A 21,952-nucleotide genomic window follows, 5' to 3' on the forward strand; every position below is an offset into this window, starting at 1 on the left:
GTGTAATTACAGATGTAATGTAATTACATAAATTAATTACGGCTGTAATTACATGCTGGTATTTTTTAAATATAAGTACAATGTAAAAGCATGTGTGTACACAATAATTCCTTTGTATCAAATTATTAATTTCAATGTAAGTACATGGTACTTAAAGCCACTTAATATAAAGTGGGACCAAAAATTTAATTGAAAAATGTACCATTGAAAGTGAAAGTTGGGTTAACATTTTAAATGACATTTTAACCCAACATTGGGGTTTGTCCATATTTGACAACCCAGCATTTTTTAGAGTGTAGTGTTTTTATGTATTTACAATGTCAAGACTGTAACAGTTAATTACTGTATGCATAATTTCAAGCAACTAACACTAAACCAAACCCCTGATGTTAATTAATATTGCTCAGTACATATCTGTGTAATTGCAGTGTAACAAGGACACATTAAAGGTATGTTTACATGACAACGATGTATAAAAACAGAAAAGGTTTTCTTTTGGGTTTTTTCGAGTTCAGACGACAACTTTGTCAATACATTCCCGTTAAACGGATCCACGAAGACGATTAAAAACACTGTTTTCTGCTGCCAGGCCAGTAGGTGGCGATGTAGCTTAGTCAAGAAAGACTATGCATCTATAGGCTGAACGCGTAATACACATGCGCATGACGTCACCGTTTTCACAAATTTGTGTTTTTGTAGTTTACACTGAGAGGATAGTGGTATCATTTTCGAAAACATTTGCATTGTCAGGCCCCCAAAACGCTGCTGTCGTGCAAATGAACGGCCAAAACGCATTAAAAGTTTTCTGTTTTTAGGTGTAGGTCGTGTAAATGGCCTTTAAAGTGTATTTAAAGTGTAATTTGTATATTTAAAGTAGTAGTTCACTTTAAAAAAAAACTTTTGCTGATAATTTACTCACCCCCATGTCATCCAAGATGTCCATGTCTTTCTGTCTTCAGTCGAAAAGAAATGAAGGTTTTTGATGAAAACATTCCAGGATTTTCTCCATATAATGGACTTCAATGGGAACCAAACGGTTCAAGGTCCAAAAGAGAGTTTCAGTGCAGCTTCAAAGGGCTTTAAACGACACCAGACGATGAATAAGGGTCTTATCTAGGACCCTTCAAGTCATGACTCGAAAAAAGATTTGTTCATTTTGATGAACGAGTTCGAACAGGAGAGTCACGAACGCGCATCACAGAACAGAGCATTTGTGCTAATAAAACTTAAACTTTTTTATTTTATCTTATTTTTTAAATGACCGATGGTTTCACTTGATAAGACCCTTATTCATCATCTGGTGTCGTTTAAAGCCCTTTGAAGCTGCACTGAAACTGTATTTTGGACATCTTGAACTGTTTGGTTCCCATTGAAGTCCATTATATGGAGAAAATCCTGGAATGTTTTCATCAAAAACCTTCATTTCTTTTCGACTGAAGAAAGAAAGACGTGGACATCTTGGATGACATTAGGGCGAGTAAATTATCAGCAAAAGTTTTTTTAAAAGTGAACTACTCCTTTAAGCTACAGTACATCTAAAAGTCTGTGAATTGCATTGCATTAGTTTTAAAGAACAATAATATCGTTTTTATTAATAATTTTATATTAAATAGACTGCTTCGAGATGAAGTACACCATTGCTTTCCTCTGCTGGAAACTTACATGCCCTAAAATCACCTTGACATCATTTGATTAAAATAATTTGTTTGCAGATGCCACTTAATTTGATATTTTAAAATACATTTTAAGTGTCCAAAGTTTTGGGAACAAGTTAAATTTGCATCAGAGTGAATCTAATGTGAGATTTCCAGTCATTTATGTAAAGATGAAAGTGAGACTTTGACTGAACCCTGCATCAATGTATAAACCAAGTGCAAAAGAGTTTCTGTTCGTGCCACAATCTTAAATTCACAATTTGAAAGTATCCATAAACACCTTTTAACCGTTTTTTCTTCTCATGTATAAATGTGAAAAGTTGTATCCTTTCTCTTTATTTTTAGTCCCATGCATATTCTGTGCACAATATGTAAATATTATCCTTTGCACATCATGTATACAATATAAAATGTGCAATTGCCATATTTAGGAGCTTATAAATGACTTGTATTGCTGTCCAGTTCAATTTCATGTTACGACACGAAGCATCTTTTTAACTTACTTTATAGAACATTTTGAAACAATGCAGATTCCCCTGTCTCTCTCTCTCTGCAATGTAAAATAATTTGTGCAAAAATAGTTTTAATAATAGTTTGGGGTTCAAAAGCTACATGCCTCCATGGACAACAGTGAAGTATTTTGGGGCAAAGATACACCAATTTGAGAATCTAAAAACAACAACAAAGTAGATGAAGGAATCTTTAGGAAAGTTGTACTTACTCTAAAAATGATGGTGTTCATTGGCATCCCAGTGCACCCTCTCTACGTCTTTGCCTCACTGCTTTCCTGTTACACTATCTGGGTGTAGGGGTCCGGGCACTGCCCCTTTCCCCCTGCACACACACACACATACACTTACACTTGTGAGGGGATGGGTGGGGCTGGGGGCTTTGAGGCCAGAGGGTTTATCTCCAGAGGAATGCTGTCAATATCGACACACACACACACACACACACTACTAGCCAAAACTAGATAATGGCATAAGTCTCTCTCCCCATTTTTCCATTCGGTAGAGCGTTCTCGATCTGCACAGACCTGCTCGATGCATTCTGACAAGCAAAGGGCCTTTCTGAATGAGCTATAGGGAAAAGGACACATTATGTGTGTGTGTGTATCTGAGATTTGGCACTGTTTCGGTCTGCAGAGGGACTTACAGTGACAAAGACCCTTGGAGGGGAGGGGTGGGGGGTACTTCAGGAGTACCAAGCCTAGTGACAATGGCCCAGACACAGATGGGGAGGGCATGGTGTGTGTGTGTGTGTGTGTGTGTGTGTGTATGAGGGGGGCCCAGTCTCTTTCAATAAAAGATCCGTCACTCCCAGCCTGAAAAGGCCCCACCGTCTTCTCTCTCCTCAGCCCATGCTGGGAAAAGCACATCTATGCCAACGGTGTGCACCCAAATAAATATGTGTTGCAGAAGTGGACGGGGAGAAAGTACATCTAGAACTGAGGTTATCAATTAAAATGGGATTGCCATAGTGATTCCCTTTCTGGGGAGTTTATTGCAATGGCAATGAATCACAAGGTCCTTTGAGGTCACTCACGAGTACTCGACTATGATTCTTTCAAGAAATAAAGGTGAGGTCACATTTAGGGCCCTACACTCTTAGAAGGAAATGTTCTATATGGAACCTTAAAAGGTTCTATCAGCGCTACGTATTTGGAACACCTAAAAGGTTCTAAATGTTAGGTTCTCACCTAACAGTATTCTTTTTAAGGGTACAATAATAAGAACCCTTCAGGAAAAAGGTTCTATATGGAACCTTTTGGGTTCATTCATTATCATTTGTTTTGTCCTTTCCGGATTATTGACAAACATCAAGACCCTAAAATGTATTTATGAATGCATGTGAATGATCAACAAAATTCAAGATATGGGGGTTAGAAAACGTATATATTTTAGGGCTGTCAAACGATTAATCGCGATTAATCGCATCCAAAATAAAAGTTTGTGTTTACAATATATGTGGGTGCACTGTGTATTATATATAAATACACACACATGCTTGTATATATTTAAGAAATATTTTCATGTACATACTGTATATAGCTTTATATATAATTTATATTATAAATAAATATAAATATTTTATATTTAAATAATATTTTTTTCTTAAATATACATGCATGTGTATTTATATATACATAATAATTATACACAGTGCACCCACATATATTATGAAAACACAAACTTTTATTTTGGACGCGATTAATCGCGATGAATCGTTTGACAGCCCTAATATATTTATATCATTTTATGTAGTTAATCAATATCACACGAAGAGTGCCATTTCAGTTTTTCTCCTCCAAAAATCAGCATGATTAAAATGTTTAATAAACAGTTTAATAAACAATAAATGAATTACAACTACAAAATGTTGCAGAATTATGTAATATATGAATGAATAATAGCCTATAAATGTGCCAAAAGGGTTCTTTCTTTTTTTAGCATGAAAGGTTCTTTGGAGTTGAGTAAAGAACCCTATGCTTCATATATAGAACCCCAATGAACTCTTTTTTCTAAGAGTGTATCTTACACTGACGCAGTCATCATTGTTTAAAGCTACACTGTGTGATTTTTACCCCCATCTAACGATGAAAAGGTATATGACCATCCAGTGAATATTAGTTCTGTTCCTCTCAATTCTGATTTCGTTTCGTTTTTCGATTAACATGGCTTCCAGTTCGATCTCGTCCATGAGTGTTAACTCAAACGTAAACGCGAAAGGCGAAGCTTGAATTAACGGGTATGTCCCTCTTGGCTAATGTACATTCAAGATGGAGGGTCAACATGGCGTATTTTCAATGGCATATTATACACTCACGAGAATACTTTATTACTTGAATGAAGTAAATATACATTAATGAACACATATATTTTTTGAAAGAACTAAGTGTTTTTAGCTAAGAATAAACTAAAAGAGTTACACAGTGTAGCTTTAACTAGCACATGCATTTGCGCCCATTTGTGCGCCCATGGGCTGCTGGTCTGAAACCGAGGTGTGTTTAGGCACATTGTTGGCGCGTTGCTAATTTTTTGGAAAAAAAAATGGACTGAGCCATTGGCTGACTGAAACCTGGTCTAAAGTCAAAGGCACAATTTTTCTTATTTTGTTGAGAGCGCGTTAGTAATGTGTGCCTAGCGGGTCCACAACGTGCTTATTAAACACACAGGGACGCACAACAGCACACAAACAAGCCAGAATTTTTAAAAGATGATTATTGTGTACATAAAGATCCGGCTTGTCCCGATGATCTGCTTGCACACTTTTACCTCGCCGTTAGCGAGACGCGTTCAGTCTTTTTTTCCACTATCAAATTCCGTCATGTAAATAGCAAATTTGCCATAGCGCGAGCGCAACTGGCATTTAAAGGGAATGGTAGATGAGACTCTGATTGGTTTAACGCAACTAAAGCCCAAAAGACACCCATTACTCATTAAGAGAATAGGGACAACCCTTTTAGACCATAAGCCTGTCGCGACGAACATTTTTCCCGTCGTTAAATTAGTAAAAGTGGATTCGGAGACGCCCTAAGTGCACCTTGCACTGTTAAAGTAGAGCCCTTACAAATGGCAAAGGGCAAAATCCAGTCATTTCAGTTTGGTTTGAAAGTGACTTCTGTGTAAGTTTTGGTTCATACAACTTTACACTATTGATTAGACAATGGACGTTTTTTTTTTTTTATTCATGCATGACATTTCTCTAAAGTGATCACGACTGAGTTATTTCTGTTGTGCAGTGTGTTTTTATGACAAAATCATATTTATTATACACTATGGATTGGATATATACACATATAGATTTTTACACCGGTGCAGATTTACCGTTGTTTTGCAAATTTCCATGTTCAAAATCCAGTCATTTCAGTAAGAATCCACACGATTGGGATTGTGCATTTCTCAACGGGTTCAAGTTGGCCATGTGACTTCAGTGTGAGCTGTGCTTTATACATCTTTCGTACACCTAAATTTCGCTAATGTGATCTTAACTAATGTGATTGCTATTTTAACTTTAAACTATCAATGCCAAAATTTAAGGGTCAATCTTATAACTGGACTACTTGTGTTTGAGAGCGTGTTGTTGTTGCAATTAAAGGGATTGTTCACCCTAAAATGGAAATTAAGTCATAAAAAAAGATAAAAGTGTCACAGAATGATCCAATGCAACACGTGTCATATATCTAAAGTGTTCTGGGGGTCTACGAGAAGGTTTGGTGAAAATCTAACTGAATTATTTACCTTGGCCGTTGAAGTAAATTATCATTTTCATTTTTAGTTACAGTGAGGAAAACATTCTATTGAAACACTTCTTAAAGACACAAAAACATGTCTAATAATATTTAGAACTGTAAACATTAATATCCTTTGTTGCTTAAATTACGTGTTACTAAGTAAATGCTAATGGCAAATAGAGCCAGACCGATATATCGGCCGATATTAGGCATTTTCCATAATATCGGTATGGGCAGTTATAATGGCCGATAAATGAATATTTAAAAAATAAAATAAAAACGGACGAAACACGCTTTAATCATCTCTCCTTGGCCTGTTAAATTGAAAATGTATGTTTTACAATTTGCAGTATGATGTTATCTATTGCTAAATTATGGCTCATCATAGACTAGCTAACCACAAAGCTAGCTAATGCCACTATCATCAGTGGAAGACCGCTAACGTTAACATTAATGAGCTTGGAAACCACGATGAACTTTTTCTGCCTAAATAAAGTAATGATTACTGTATTTATAACTAGCATGTCTCTAGTTACAGTCCCTGCATTGTAAAATGTAAGTTATACTTGCGAGGAGTGAACATTTAGACATAGAGAAAAAGTATCAAACGTATCTTGTGCAGAAAAGTTAGCTTTTCTTTTACACGTGTGTGAAATCCAACAATATTTAATAAAAAAAAAATATCGGCCTTATAAAACTCACAAATAACTACCTAATTATAAAACTCATAAATAACTACAAATAACTAATGTTAGGGAAATGTTTTTTAATAAAAAAAAATAAAATAAAAAATAGTAAAAAATATTTTTTTAATAAGAAATAAAAATATATATATATATCGGCCGATATATCGGAATATCGGATTTTAAAACCCAAAAATATTTGTATCGGTGTTGGCCCTTTAAAATCCTTTATCGGCCGGGCTCTAATGGCAAATCATTGGTAAAAAGGACTTAAGCATCAGTCAATGAGCCTGTTATTATTCTGTGCTACTATTGTGCATAGCTGGTGCAATGTTGCATTGTCCTAATGTTTTGTTTTCATTTAATCTAAAAGCACCCAGAAGCATGACCGAAGTACACCAGGGATGTATTCTACTATATCTATCAACAGCATTCAATACTGCAAACCCTCTTATTTACCCTGCGTCTTAGAACCGAATACACCAGATATCATCAACAGGATCTGTTTGATCACCACACCAACTAACTACCCATTCGTGTTCCACAAAGATTGGTACTATTCTGACTTCATACCAAATTGCTTAGTAAAGATACCACCTGGAAATGCCTGGAAGTATTTGTGCATGGAGAAATGCCCATCCTCTGAAGTGGAATTTACTGAAAACTACACTGCTCTACATCCCAGCCAAGAAACATCCTCGCCAAGTCCTCGTCATAGACAACACAGTCATTTCCCCACATAAAGCCAAGAACCTTGGCACCACACTGGACAACGGTCTGTCATGTGCATCCCACATACCATCCACACTCTCAGAAAATAATCTACAACAGCTCATCTGGGGCAGTTACCTCATCTTTATTCAGTAGTTCACTTTTCAAAAAATAATGATAATTTACTCACCCCCGTGTCATCCAAGATGTCCACGTCTTTCTTTCTTCAGTCAAAAAGAAATTAAGGTTTTTGATGAAAACATTCCAGGATTTTCTCCATATAATGGACTTCAATGGGGTCCAAACGGTTGAAGGTCCAAATGAGAGTTTCAGTGCAGCTTCAAAGGGCTTTAAACGACACCAGTCGATGAAAAAGGGTCTTATCAAGCGAAATGATTGCTCATTTAAAAAAAAAAATAACGACAAAGTTTAAGTTTTATAAGCACAAACGCTCGCTTTGCTCTGTTCTGTGATGCGCGTTCGTGACTCTCCTGTTCGAACTCGTTCATCAAAATGAACAAATCTTTTCCAGAGTCAACTCGTTCATTTTGTTCGTTGAATGAACCAAATGACACGAAAAAAGATTTGTTCGTTTTGATGAACGAGTTCGAACAGGAGAGTCACGAACGCTCATCACAGAACAAAACATGTCGAGCATTTGAGCTTATAAAACTTAAACTTTTTTATTTATTTATTAAATGAGCGATCGTTTCGCTTGATAAGACCCTTATTCATCGTCTGGAATCATTTAAAGCCCTTTGAACAGTTTGCAGTTTGCTCTGAATCTGTCTTTTGGACCTTGAACCGTTTGGTTCCCATTGAAGTCCATTATATGCTGGAATGTTTTCATCAAAAACCTTAATTTCTTTTCGACTGAAGAAAGAATGACATGGACATCTTGGATGACATGGGGGTGAGTAAACTCTCAGTATATTATTTAAAAGTGAACTACTACATTTCATTTGTACATAGAGTCTGGCTTCGCTCAATTTACAAGTGTTAATTTCCTTGTAGGCACGTCCTGTAAAGTTTAAAACTATTGGAGTCACTCTGGATCTGCCATAACCAATCGCTAACGTTTGGTCATGACGTATGCGCATGACATCAACGTCATCGTTCGCTGATTGGCCTGGTAAAAAATTGACCGGAGAATACAGCACAATCCCAGACGTAGTACTGAAGGAAAATGAAGTACGTAGGAGGGTGGAGTCAAGCTACCTTACACCAGGAGCTTAGGTGGAACGTGAAGTAAGAGTTAATCCCGGTTTAATCCTCTTTGGAATTGTGCGATGTCTTCGTAGTTGCAAAAAGCAAGCATATTTAGTAGCCGATGTCTTGAAAACCTTACCTTTATGTTTTCCTTGCATCTTTTAGGTGACTGGCAGAGAGTGATGCTTCACAACTGTTTTCTGTATTCCACCGTCATGTTATCATCAGTTGACTGTCCTTTTCAGCTGCTGATCTACTCATCCAGTGGTGTACAATCCTAGTTCTTGAGTTTATCTCCAACTTGCCCCAACACAAAGTTTCTAGTAATCCTGAAGACCTTTATTACCTCGATTGAGGTTTTGAGTTAACTCTGCAGGATAGTAAACAACTCTGTTTACTCCAGCTTGACATAAATGGCCTCTTATACCTGTCCATCCCATCCAATATCCATATTCTGTTTCTTAAAGACAATTATACAGCAGAATCTAACCAAGAACTGGAATCATGAAGGGTTTGCCACAAAGATTAAGCTGACAAGAAAGTTGGAAATAGAGTGCACTTGCCCCAGTCTTGAAAGTCAAATCTTGATCCATCTCTTTAGAGGGTATGAGAGAAAAATTCTGAACATGGTCTTCAACTGCAAGAGAATAAAGGCTTCAGATGAGGAATGGGTCAACATGAAGGTAAGCAAGGCTAAAAATGGTAAGTCAAGAATAGGGTTGGGTATCGAGAATCGAGTATCGATTGGAACCGGGACTAACTTTTCGTTTTTCCCGTAATCGTTCAAAAGTAAAAATTTCGATTCCTTTTTTTCGAAAATTTCGGGTTTCAATATTAAAAAAAAAAAAAAAGTTTGTAAAAAAAAGTAAAGAAAAAACCGCTGAACAACACCAACGAAGAAGCATCTACCGGAAGTGTTGGCATAACCACGCGAGTCGAACATGAGTACCTTACGTCGGCGATCCAAAGTGTGTCACTTTTCTAAAAAAAAAAAAAAATCTCGGCAAAATGCAAAATTTGTGACAAAAGGAGTATTTTTACAGAAGGAGTATTTCCTTCAGAAAGGCCGTTGGTTAGTTAAACTTTTTTGACCCTGCCTCTTAAAAGAATCGGAATCGAGAATCGTTAGGAACCGGAATCGAAACAAGGAATCGGAATCAGAATCGTTCAAATTCAAACGATACCCAACCCTAGTCAAGAAGGCATCCTCCTTGGTCCTTCAATCTTGTATAGAAATATAGACACGCAATCCAACACTGGACTACAGCCACAACGTTATTAACTAGGATACTCCGGGAGAGATTCTGCAGAATAAAAGCAACCAACACACAAACAAACATAATGAGAGGTGCTTCAGAAGCAAGCCAGGCTGAGAGCCAAGCCTGCACCTGCCAAGTATCCGGCGAGTCAACACCCAGTCCTTGTGAGACAAATGGGGCCTAGTCAAGACCAGAATTAAACACTGAGGTGTTAAAGACTGCAGCATTGTCTTCCTGATCAAGACATGGCTAACTTCCTTGATCTAGATCCCTTGACGTTGTATTTTAAGTAGGACATGGATCTCTTGATCACCGTCCTTTCTTATCCCTGGCACAGTGTTCCCATCAATCAATTATAGCCCCAACCCATCGCCTTAAAGGGATAGTTCACTTTGCAATTAATTTTTGGTATGTTTTATCTTACCTCAAGGGCATCCAAGATGTTGGTGTCTTTGTTTCCGCAGTATTTTCAACTTTGATATTTTTAGGTCAGTCATATAATGGAGGTCTATGGTCACCACCTCAAAGAGCACGCACAGAGAAGTCCAGATTAAACATGATTTAATGACTCGTAAAACGAGCGGTTTGTGTGAGAAAACGAACAGTATTTATATCGTTTTTACCTCTTGTAACCACAGCCACGTCCAAGTGATCTGAGGGCGCGTGCGCTTTGTGACTAAAAAAGATGTAAATGCTGTTCGTTTTCTCACACAAACCGCTCGTTTCGTGTCTTAGGCCATCAATGTGTACTTACATTTAGGAGTCATTAAATCATGTTTAATCTGGACTTCTCTGTGCATGCTCTTTGAGGTGGTGACCATAGACCTCCATTATATGACTGACCTAAAAATATCAAAATTGAAAATACTGCGGAAACAAAGACACCAACATCTTGGATGCCCTTGAGGTAAGCTAAAACATATCAAAAATTAATTTCAAAGTGAACTATCCCTTTAACCTAACAGAAAACGCATCCAACCTCTAAAATCAGAAAGAATTATGGTGGATAATAATGTTGTTCCAGCCACTAACCTCAAACCGTACCGCAAAAAAACAATCTTGTTTCAGGACAAACAAGGATGATTAATGCGTATATGTTTGGCTTGGACCACACAATATAGTCAGTTCATGCATTCAGTCAGTGTTGTAGTACTCGAGACTCGGACTCGTCTCGGACTCGGTCTCGAGACCATATTTTAATGGTCTTGGTCTTGTCATGGACTCGTGTCCATTTGGACTCGGAATTGACTCGTACTCGAAGATTTTTTTTTTTAGGACTCGGAATTATTCCCGAGTCCACTCGAGTTCAATTCAAAATATTTTTCATGATTATTAATGTATGTTAATAAAATATGTCTTTAAATTGATTGACACGCCCAGTGATTGGTGATTTTCTAGTGCGCAACTGCGCATGACAAATTGTAATAAAATTACTTTTAACACCACCTACTATGTGGCCTTTTTACCCAAAACTGATCATATTTTTTAAACTCTAAGTAAATTCAGTTAAAAAAAAAAAAAAAGTATTTCTCTAAATAAATAAAAGTAAATTAGGTAATCAACCCTCACTGGTCTCGGTCTCGACTCGGACTCGACTCTCTATGGACTCGGTCTCGACTCGGACTCGACCGTCTCTGGTCTCGGACTCGACTCTCTATGGTCTCGGTGTCAACTCGGACTCGAGTGAGGTGGTCTCGACTACAACACTGCATTCAGTTTTCAACAGAACAACTTGAATCAAAGAATCAATCTAGAATCAAGAATCAAACAAATTGATGCTCCGTTTTGTTAGCAGTTAGTGTGACAGTATGAACACTGCCTGCCAAACCTGAAGAAGTATATTTTGCCATTATATATGCAATACGGGTTTCATTTATCATTGAAACATATCTTCTATATTAAGGATTTTTTTTGTTGTTGTTCTTGAGGGGAACATTAAACACAACAGTGTTTAAATAGTATAATCATATAATTCAGTGATATGTGAGGTTTTTGACTTTTGGTTTCGACCCTTTTGGTTTCAAAAAAGAAGATCTGCACTCAATTGTATTGAATGAGTACACTTTTAAAAAGTGCATGAAAACCCCCATTTTGTAATTTAAAACTCTTGTTGGGCAGCTCTAGGGATTGAATATATAACTTAATCTATCACAGCCCTTTTCATATTTTCTATGGCCTGTTCCTATCCAACAAAGCATTTCATTTGGCTAAAAGAATAACCTCTTATACATTGCACACAGTATGTAACATGAACATTAAATAAAACATAACTATCCATTGAGGAAATTCATTTTTGAGACATGAGAGCAAGAAAACATGACATTGCTTGATAAATGTGACACGAGATAGTACATATCAAAGAACTTGAAATGTAATGCTGACTTCTAAATCTTATTAGGAAAAATATCTGACCAAATAAACACACACACATGTAGACACACATGGTCAAATGGTTAATTAAGGACAGAATAATATTTGTACAGACCTTAAACATGTCTACACTGGAAGTGACCAACGTCGAATCAACGCTGTGAGCTTAAGACTAAACTCAGCTACAGTAAAATGTGTCCTACTTTATATTTATTTATTTATTGCATGGCCTTTGGTGGAATTTTTACGCATAATACACAATAATTGCTAAAAATATTGGTTAGAAATATGGTAAGAAAATGAAATATGAACTTTAATTTAGAAGGCCAGAAACTACCGTTGATGCATCAGTCATAAGGTATTTTAATAAAGGCTTAAAATAACTATAATTCAAAGTAACTAACTCACCCAAACTAAAATAACTTGGAGTGCAACTTTAAAGGAGTTCACTTTAAAAAAAAAACCTTTGCTGATAATTTACTCACCTCCGTGTCATCCAAGATGTCCATGTCTTTCTTTCTTCAGTCGAAAAGAAATTAAGGTTTTTGATGATTTTCTCCATATAATGGACTTTAATGGGGTCCAAATGGTTCAAGGTCCAAATGAGAAGCGTTTGAACCGTTTGATCCCCATTAAAGTCCATTATATGGAAAAAATCCTGGATTGTTTTCACCAAAAACCTTAATTTCTTTTCGACTGAAGAAAGACAGACATGGACATCTTGGATGACATGGGGGTGAGTAAATTATCAGCAATTTTTTTTAAAAAGTGAACTACTCCTTTAAGCATGTAGTTGACTTGAAGCACTTGTGAGATGATGTCATGTGCTACAGTATGCTATCCAACTATTTGAAATATTATTTATTATTATTATGTTGTATGCATGCACCGAATTATTATTTGACATACCGCATGGAATATTTGCACTTTTAAAAAAAAAAAATTAAGAAACTTTAAAAAAAGTTTCAGGAAGATATACAGTACGCTTCCCATAATTCATTCATATACATTTTATCCAGTAATATTTGATGTTGATGAAAAAAACAATCTAACATAAATGTTATGTCTCATATCACAACAGATTTGGTGATAATAATGGGCATGACCTTCTTGTGTTGTTGCTGACTTCCAGTGTAGACATCTTTCAGCCTCTAAAGAAAGTGTCATATTCTTCTACATATTGTGTATTGTGCTTGTTTGGATAGATAAATTAGGGCTTTTGATATAGAGCAACAGTGGGGTAAGATGTGCCACACCTAAATATGTTTCAGGATGTCTGTTATCAACTGAAATTAGAAATAAGAGTCAATAACATGCAGCCACTTTTCAAAAAAAAAAAAAGAAAGAAATGGAGAATATATAAACATTCACATTTCAAATAATAATTAAAAACTGCTTTGACATCCAAAAAAAAAAACAACGTATCACTTTTCTTGTGCTCATCTCAATCACAGGCAGCGGTATTATTATATCGGACACTTTGTGAATGTGCAGTTACTTGACAGCAAAATGTGCCCTGACACAACTTACCCACAGTGACACATCTTACCCCACTCTCGACATCCTAGGGATGGGCAACGATTAATCGCGATTAATCGCATCCAAAATAAAAGTATGTGTTTACATAATATATGTGTGTGTCGTGTGTATAATTAATTTGTATATATAAATACCCACACATGCATGTATATATTTAATGAAAATGTATTATTAATATATCAAATACTTATATTTATATATAATATTAATTATGTATAAATATACATAAAGTATATACATGCAAATATTTCTTAAATATATACATTAATGTGTGTGTATTTATATATACAAATTAATTATACACACCACACAGACATACTGTATATTATGTAAACACAAACTTTTATTTTGGATGCGATTAATCGCGATTAATCGTTGCCCATCCCAAAACTATTCAAGAAGATGACTTGGAAATCTGACTTTAATTCAGATCAATAAATAAAAAACTGGAGACTTACCTGAGTCAAAGACAGTCAAAGCATTGAGTAAACAGAAACACTAACACTACACTAAACATCAAATCCACAACACAGCACACACACTATGAAATGAGCACTATCACAACACAAGCACAGATGTGAAACAAAACACAGATGAAACCGACTGAACCTCACTCACCACTCAGATTCAGCTCTCACGTCACGACATGGAAAGATATGGATAATGTGAATATCGTCAGTGCATGCATAGGTGTCCGGATACAAGAACGTTTTTGTGAGTAACACATCAAAACATGTGAAAATTACACTTAATAAGAAGCCACAGGTAAAATAGGTTCATTTTACTTTAGGTCTTATTGTATTTTACCCATAGTGTTTATGTACTGTAACTAACCTGATGTATTGGTATTTAGTATTATAATTCTTTTGCCCGTGGACTCTTTTTATATGCTGTGTGAGTACACTAATAAACGCAAAAATAATCCACACATCACAAAAAGTCTGAACGCAACCACAACAATCTCAGGTGAAACTGATAGAAAAACAAATAAACCAACAAAAAAACTTGTCCAGACCACTACCACATCTACCGTTACGTAAAAACAGAAACACCACACAGTAATACGAAACTCTCAAGTTTTGTTAAACTGCATTTTACATCAAAATCAAATTCACAAGGAAAAAAAAATGCGGATGAAATTAGAACCACTACACCAAAAAAAAAACACTAACAACAATGACAGAAGCATATCTAGTGACAGATAGCGCCATATACAATATGTATATGTATATATATAGAATAAAAATTTAGATATATGTTGCAGATATTTACTGTTTCCTCATAGTGCCACACTCCCTGGCCATCCGGCAGCTCAGAGCTCACACTATTGTCCTGATCGATTAGCCAGCGATGAACGACGTGGGCCTAAAAGGACACACGACATAAACACAAGAAGCCATTAAATCTTCACACTCTTGAGGTAAAAACAGAGAGCGAGAGACAGATACAGCGACAGAGAGACACAGAGCTGGACAAAAGAGAGAAAAGAGTCCCAACTATATCTTAACATGAATAAAAAAAACAAAAGAGCCTACGTTTGAATCAGTCAGTTCACATGACGAGAAAAGGCAGACATACACCAAAAAGAGAGGCGGGAAAGTGGAGGAGGACAAAAAGGCACAAACAAATCCACGTTTTTAAAAAAAAAAAATCCTTTTGAGATCTCACTTGTGTTTTAATCCATACATATAATAATCATCTTCCTACTAGGGGTGTAACGGACCTGTTTCGGTACGTACCTCGGTTTACGGGTCACTGTTCGTGTTCGATACTCCAGATTCCTGACGGCTTGAAATCAAAAATGAAGGGATTGTTGATTTGTTACTCTAATTGATAGATTCTGCTGATTTGTTACTCTATCACCCACGAGAGATCACTTCCGTGACCGAAGCGCCCAGGCTCTCAGATCACTTGGACGTGGCTGTGGTTAAAAACGATATAAATACTGTTCGTTTTCTCACACAAAAGGTTAATTTCGTGTCTTAGGCCATCAATGTGTACTTACATTTACGAGTCATTAAATCATGTTTAATTTGGACTTCTCTGTGCATGCTCTTTGAGGTGGTGACCATAGACTTCCATTATATGACTGACAGACAAGAACGGTTTTCAAATGTATTGGTTTGATTAAGGTGTTGTTGCACGTAAGAGCTGCACAATACGCTTTTTCAAGGAGAAAAAGACTCGCCATCTGCATCTGAGCCAACTTCACCTTTGGTTTGATTAAAGTGTTGTTGCGCAATGCACATGAGAGTTCATTAAAGGGATAGTTCAGTTTGAAATTAATTTTTGGTATGTTTTAGCTTACCTCAAGGGCATCCAAGATGTAGGTGTCTTTGTTTCCGCAGTATTTTCAATTTTGATATTTTCAGGTCAAACCGTTCTTGTCTGTCAGTTACACAGGACTTCTCTGTGCATGCTCTTTGAGGTGGTGACCATAGACCTCCATTATATGACTGACAGACAAGAACGGTTTGACCTAAAAATATCAAAATTGAAACTACTGTGAAAACAAAGACACCTACAACTTGGATGCCCTTGAGATAAGCTAAAACATACCAAAAAATAAATTCAAAGTGAACTATCCCTTTAAGGCATTAAAATAACTTTCCAAAAGATGATTTTTTTATTCCTCTTTTTAGTCAATTTTTGCATGGGTGTATTCACGTATGCTAAGCACTGTAAATATTCTCAGTCCTATAACAGAAACGTTGGCAAACTGACTTTTTTTCCTTGCACCAGCAAATGTTCGAGTCCTCAGTTTGAAACGTTCTGTCAAGCGAACTTCATGTTTGAATGATGCAAAACATGGAAGTCATTTCAGTCACAAATGACTAGGGTTGGGTATCGAGAATCGAGTATCGATTAGAATCGGGACTAACTTTTAGTTTTTCCCGGAATCGTTCAAAAGTTAAAATTTCAATTCCCAGTTTCGATATTCACAGTCCGCCGAGCGGAAGAAGAAACCGCTGAACAACACCAACGAAGAAGCGTCTACCGGAAGTGTTGGCATAACCGCGCGAGTCGAACATGAGTAGCTTACGTCGGCGGTCCAAAGTGTCCCAGATAGCAAACTGACATTGAATCAACGTGGAAATATGACATCGAAACAACGTTGATCTGACATTGTTTTGCTCATCGAATTAACGTTGAACCAACGTCAGACGCGTCATTCTTTCAAAACTAACGGAAAATCAACGCGTTGTTTCAACGTTATGAAAGCAAACCAATTTTCGATTTTCATTTAGCTTTGAAGAATGCCGCGTCTGACGTTGGTTCAACGTTAATTCGATGAGCAAAATCAACGTTGTTTCAATGTCATGAGAGACGTCGTTTCCACGTTAATTCAATGTCAGTTTGCTGTCTGGGGTGGCTTCACTTTTCTAAAAATTAACGAAATCTCGGCAAAATGCAAAATTTGTGACAAGTATTTGTGACCGAAGGAGTATTTCCTTCAGAAAGACCGTTGGTTAGCAAGGTTAGCTAAACTTTTTTGACCCTGCCTCTTAAAAGAATCGAAATCGAGAATCGTTAGGAACCGGAATCGAAACAAGGAATCGGAATCGGAATCAGAATCGTTCAAATTCAAACGATACCCAACCCTACAAATGACCCCAGTAAGGATAAGTACCAAAAACACTATAAAATCAGGTGAGTACACTTCGGTAAACTAACTGTTTAGTTATAACAGAGTGACACTATGTGAAAAGAGTTAGGTATAGAGTGACATTTCCTTATTTTATGATTATGTTGATGTTTCTAATGCCTTTAACCACTCAAAAAGTGCATGTTTAATTTCTGCTGAGCCTAAAGCTGTCTTCTATGACACATTCATAACTTTTAGGAACAATATGTTTATCTGCTGAGTGACGCACGCCACCATCCCTCGCCTTCAGGCTTTTCTATCACAAAATATTCAATATGCAACACACTCACACACAACAAGTTTCCCAACAGAAGTCACTCGAAAAAAAAACACAAAATCTCTTACGCTGCAGACTGTGGCGAAGGACAGTCACAGTCAGCTGATAAGGTCAACGAGAGAACAGAACGTGAGAGTTTAAGCTGGTGATGATAAAAGAGGGTGGCGGATTTTCATTCAAATATTGTGTAGGATACAAATAGTTTAGCAAGAGTAAGGGCATTTTCTACATTCGATTACTTCAATTACTCGAAAAAACAGTACGGTAATCATCATTTTTGTCCTTAGCATTGCTTTATCAAAGCTATGTTTCTAGTAGGGCTGTCAAACGATTAATCGCATCCAAAATAAAAGTTTGTGTTTACATAATATATGTGGGTGCACTGTGGTATCATTATTTTTTACACATGCTTGTATATATTTAAGATGTATATACTGTAAATAGATTTATATTATATATAAATATTTTATTTTACTTTCTTAAATATACATGCGTGTGGGTGTATTTATATATAGACAAAATAATTACACACAGTGCACCCACATATATTATGTAAACACAAACTTTTATTTTGAATGTGATTAATCGCGATTAATCGTTTGACAGCCCTACATTTCTAGGTAGTTTTAATATCTCAAAATCCAGGTAGCCCCAAAGTATGGAAGCTTGTTTTCGCCACGGAATAAAAAAAATAAGGTAATTTAATCTCACAATTTGGACTTAACTTGCAATTGTGAGTTAACGTTAAACAATTTTGAGAAAAAAAAGTAAGAATTGTAAAATATAAACTCACAATTGCATGTTTTAAAGTCCGAATAATTATAAAGTTTACATCGTTACAATTGTGAAACAAAACCATTTTTATCTTTTATTCTGCTCAAGTCGAGTCAGAAGAATCGGACATATCGGACTGTTCAAACATGTTCAACGCACCGAAAGGCTGCAGGATTTACACTCTTTGGAAATCCACCTGACACATGGCTTACTTTCAGTTGCCTCCATAAAATCATGAAAATTCGTCTTAAAAAAAAAAAAAAAAACGTGTCCAGAGTCCAGACAGGGACTATAACCATCATGTGAGCTATTTCAGGAGAGAGAAACGGAGTCAGCAACATCTGTTCTGCAGAGAACAGTAACAATAGCCCTCTTTCTCTTATAGACTGCCAGTAACACTGAAACACAGACTTCATAAATCATTTCCCCAATGCAGTTCTGTACACGAATCACATGCGCTATTATAGCGCTGCGCCGCTACAGAAACATGTCAATACCTATTATAATTGCCAGTGATGGAGGAAGTACTGAATCTCAGTACTTAAGTAAAAGTACAAATACCCAGGTAAATATTTACTTTAGTAAAAGTAGAAGTAACACAATGACAACCATACTTAAGTAAAAAGTAAAAAGTACTTTATTTTAAATGTACTTTAAGTATTAAAAGTAAAAGTACTTGCATAACAATTTATTATCTTAATGTCTATTTTCTAATGATTAATAAAACATTTAATTCTAACTCATTCAACCTAATAACCTACTCCTATAATGATGTTCAATAATGATGGAAAAAAGTCACCATTTCTGAAACAAGCTTGCAATTAGGCAATATCATGCTTATCCTTACTATATGTTAATAACTATGTTTGGCAGTAAACGCGATTCATTTATGGTGTAATTCTTCTGAACCTCTTGGCTTGCCATAATCCTAACCAAACGTATATTACACAGGGTGTGTTTCCTATGCACGTAAAAACAAATTTTCGCGTATGAGTTGCATGATAAACACACTGCGTGTGAGACGCATTTAGTTGATGTATCTATGGCAACCAAACGTCACTGGTGAGACAACGGACAGTCAGATTACGTTTTGACAGGGGAAAAACTGATCCGAAAATGTAACGAAAATGTAACAGAAGTTGTAGAAATGTAGTGGAGTAGAAAGTATAATAATTGCTGCAAAATGTAACGAAGTAAAAGTAAAAAGTATGCACTATTTATTCTACTTAAGTAAAGTAAAGATACGTGAAAAATGTACTTAAGTAAAGTAACGATGTATTTGTACTTCGTTACATTCCACCACTGATAATTGCCCTATTTTCCACACTTTAAGGCGCACCTTCAATGAATGACCAATTTTAGAACATTTTTCATATATAGGGCGCACCGGATTATGAGGCGCATAAGATACTGCAGTCACACGTTTGACTGGGTTTGCGACTTTGCGTTATGCATCAACTAGATGTGCTAAAGGGAATGTAGTGCGCGGCGCCGGAGCTGGTGAGGCGTTTATTAGTGTGAGCGCGCTGGGGCGTGCACGTAACTTTCGCAGCCTGACTGCGGCGGGATATATTGCTGGCTGTTATGAATGAGAGTGAGACGACCCGGTTACTATGAACGGGGAGCGCTTTATGAAGGTTCTGTGACGCGCGAGTAGCGTCGGGGACAGTGTGTCTGTTAAGAGTGAGCGCTCGTGAGCGGGAGACACACATAACCTGATTTATATGAGGTTGAACTGGCCGTGTGACAAAGTGGGCATAAGATGGACACGAGCTCGCGGGCGAATTTAATAACGCGGGGCGTTGTTAACTAATTGGTCCATATATAAGAAGATCCGAATTATAAGGCACACTGTCGTTTTTTTGAGAAGATTAAAGGCTTTTAAATTCGCCCTATAGTGCGGAAAATACAGTAGGCTAAATGTTACCGAGGCGAGTCAAACTCCGTTTTATTCAACTGTCCGACGTGCTTTCTTTTTAAATGTTCGTGCATCACCGAGGTGCTGCCGTGATAGCAAGGACAGCTTTGCATGATACAGGTAACCTTTTTATTCACCGTAGGCTATCCAGGCTAAAATGCTCTCAAACTTTAGATGTTTTGGTATGTGCAGCTGCTGCGTTGGACACTGCCATTTCTGTATGTTATCGCTCAGCAGAGAAGCGAATGTGCTCGGTCGGAAAAAAAAAACTTGTTTGGCGACAATTCGACAATGAAATTCATTGTCGACTATTTCTATTATCGATTTTTGTCGACAACGTCGACGAATCGTTGCAGCCCTATATTTGACCCAAAGTTGGGTTGAAACAACCCAGCATTTTTTACCGCAGCAGAAAATGAACCTTATATTGTACTTCCACTGTATAAGAGAAAGTACAGTAGAGATTTGTGCGTTCTGTACATTGTCCGCAGAGTGAATACTACTGAAAGAGCTTATAATAAGATGATGGGGGAGGGACTCAACAGATTTCTCCCTAATGAATAATTCAGTAGTGGAAGCTGCCAGCTCCTTGCAGACTTACTGCATCAGCAAACAGTACCGAGGCACAGCAAGCTCACAAACAGGCAGAGAGAAGCCGGGAAAACCGTTCCCATCTGCCTTTAGATATTCAAACATTTAAGAGATTACTTTACAATGGTTATCTAAATTAACTGCTTTTAACTCAAGTCAAAAATCCTAAACACTATTTATACCAACAAAGCAAATGTTTATGCGTCACATCATGTAGAAATATCTCTTTAAAGGGATACTTCACCTCTGGAAAGATGAATGTGTATATAAAATGGGTCATTGATGTAGAAGAAATGTGAAATTATTTTTGAATTTGGAGCTTTCTAGACTGAGAAAAGCCAGAAAATGTATTTTTGGCTTATGTGGATGAAAGACAACAACTCCCAGAATGCACTTGCTTCGCTGCCCTAGGAGGCCACGCCTACCGATAACAGAGCGCAGTAGTTAAACAACAAGTCTAGGCTACTAGTGAGTCTCCGTGATGAGTCTGCCCGAAAATGTGTTTCGAGATCGCCCGAAATGTCCGGGATTGGGCGTTTGCGTTCTACAGTCGCCGTTCATCATGTTTACTGTGGCGAGCGGGACGAGTGAGGGCCGCGGGAGAACGGCGCGAGGCGATTACCGATGAGCGACACCTGTGAGACGCACCGGTCTCGTATCTCTCACGGAGGAGCGGGAATTTCCTTAGCAATGTTAAAACGCACATCATCCGATCACTTGTTTAGCGTTCATGTAAACACTACATTCAGATTCACCAATCGGAATGAATTCGGTTAGATTGAAACAAAAGCTGTGCATGTAAACAATGAATGGCGACTGCAGAAAGCAAAAGCTGAATCCCGGACATGGTAACCCCTACTACTCGGCTTTCTCCACAGAACAAGAGCCTGCTAGCTTAGCTTCCAAACAAAGATGGCCGACACTATGTGTTCATTCTGTGAGTGAGATCGCCCTCTATGGGCGGGTTGAGGACATGCGGGACAGACCCGACTACTGACTGTAGTCTTAAGCCTCTCTTTAGCCGATTTTTGCGTCATCGGAGGATTTTTTCCAGACAAAAAATACATAAATCTCTCGTCTCAGGGG

The 21,952-nt window shown here is 37.1% G+C and overlaps 1 protein-coding gene across 14 annotated transcripts in view; it reads right to left on the reverse strand.

Moving 5' to 3' along the window:
* The window catches only part of ank1a (ankyrin 1, erythrocytic a), a 157,675-nt gene that overhangs the window by 100,728 nt on the left and 34,995 nt on the right, over nucleotides 1-21,952 (reverse strand). For 11 of the 14 annotated variants that reach the window (XM_039661689.2, XM_039661687.2, XM_089129823.1 and 8 more), the window contains exon 2: nucleotides 14,933-15,025. The exons of 1 other annotated variant lie outside the window; for it this stretch is intronic. In XM_039661689.2, coding sequence (XP_039517623.2) covers nucleotides 14,933-15,025 — 93 coding nt within the window. Of the gene's footprint in view, nucleotides 1-2,376; nucleotides 2,534-14,932; nucleotides 15,026-21,952 lie in introns of those variants that run through there. 2 more of the 14 variants (XM_089129829.1, XM_089129834.1) reach the window with 2 other exon arrangements.

The sequence above is a fragment of the Pimephales promelas genome, chromosome 4 (genome assembly GCF_988280905.1).
Source record: "Pimephales promelas chromosome 4, fPimPro1.hap1.1, whole genome shotgun sequence".
In the NCBI taxonomy this organism is placed as follows: Eukaryota; Metazoa; Chordata; class Actinopteri; order Cypriniformes; family Leuciscidae; genus Pimephales; species Pimephales promelas.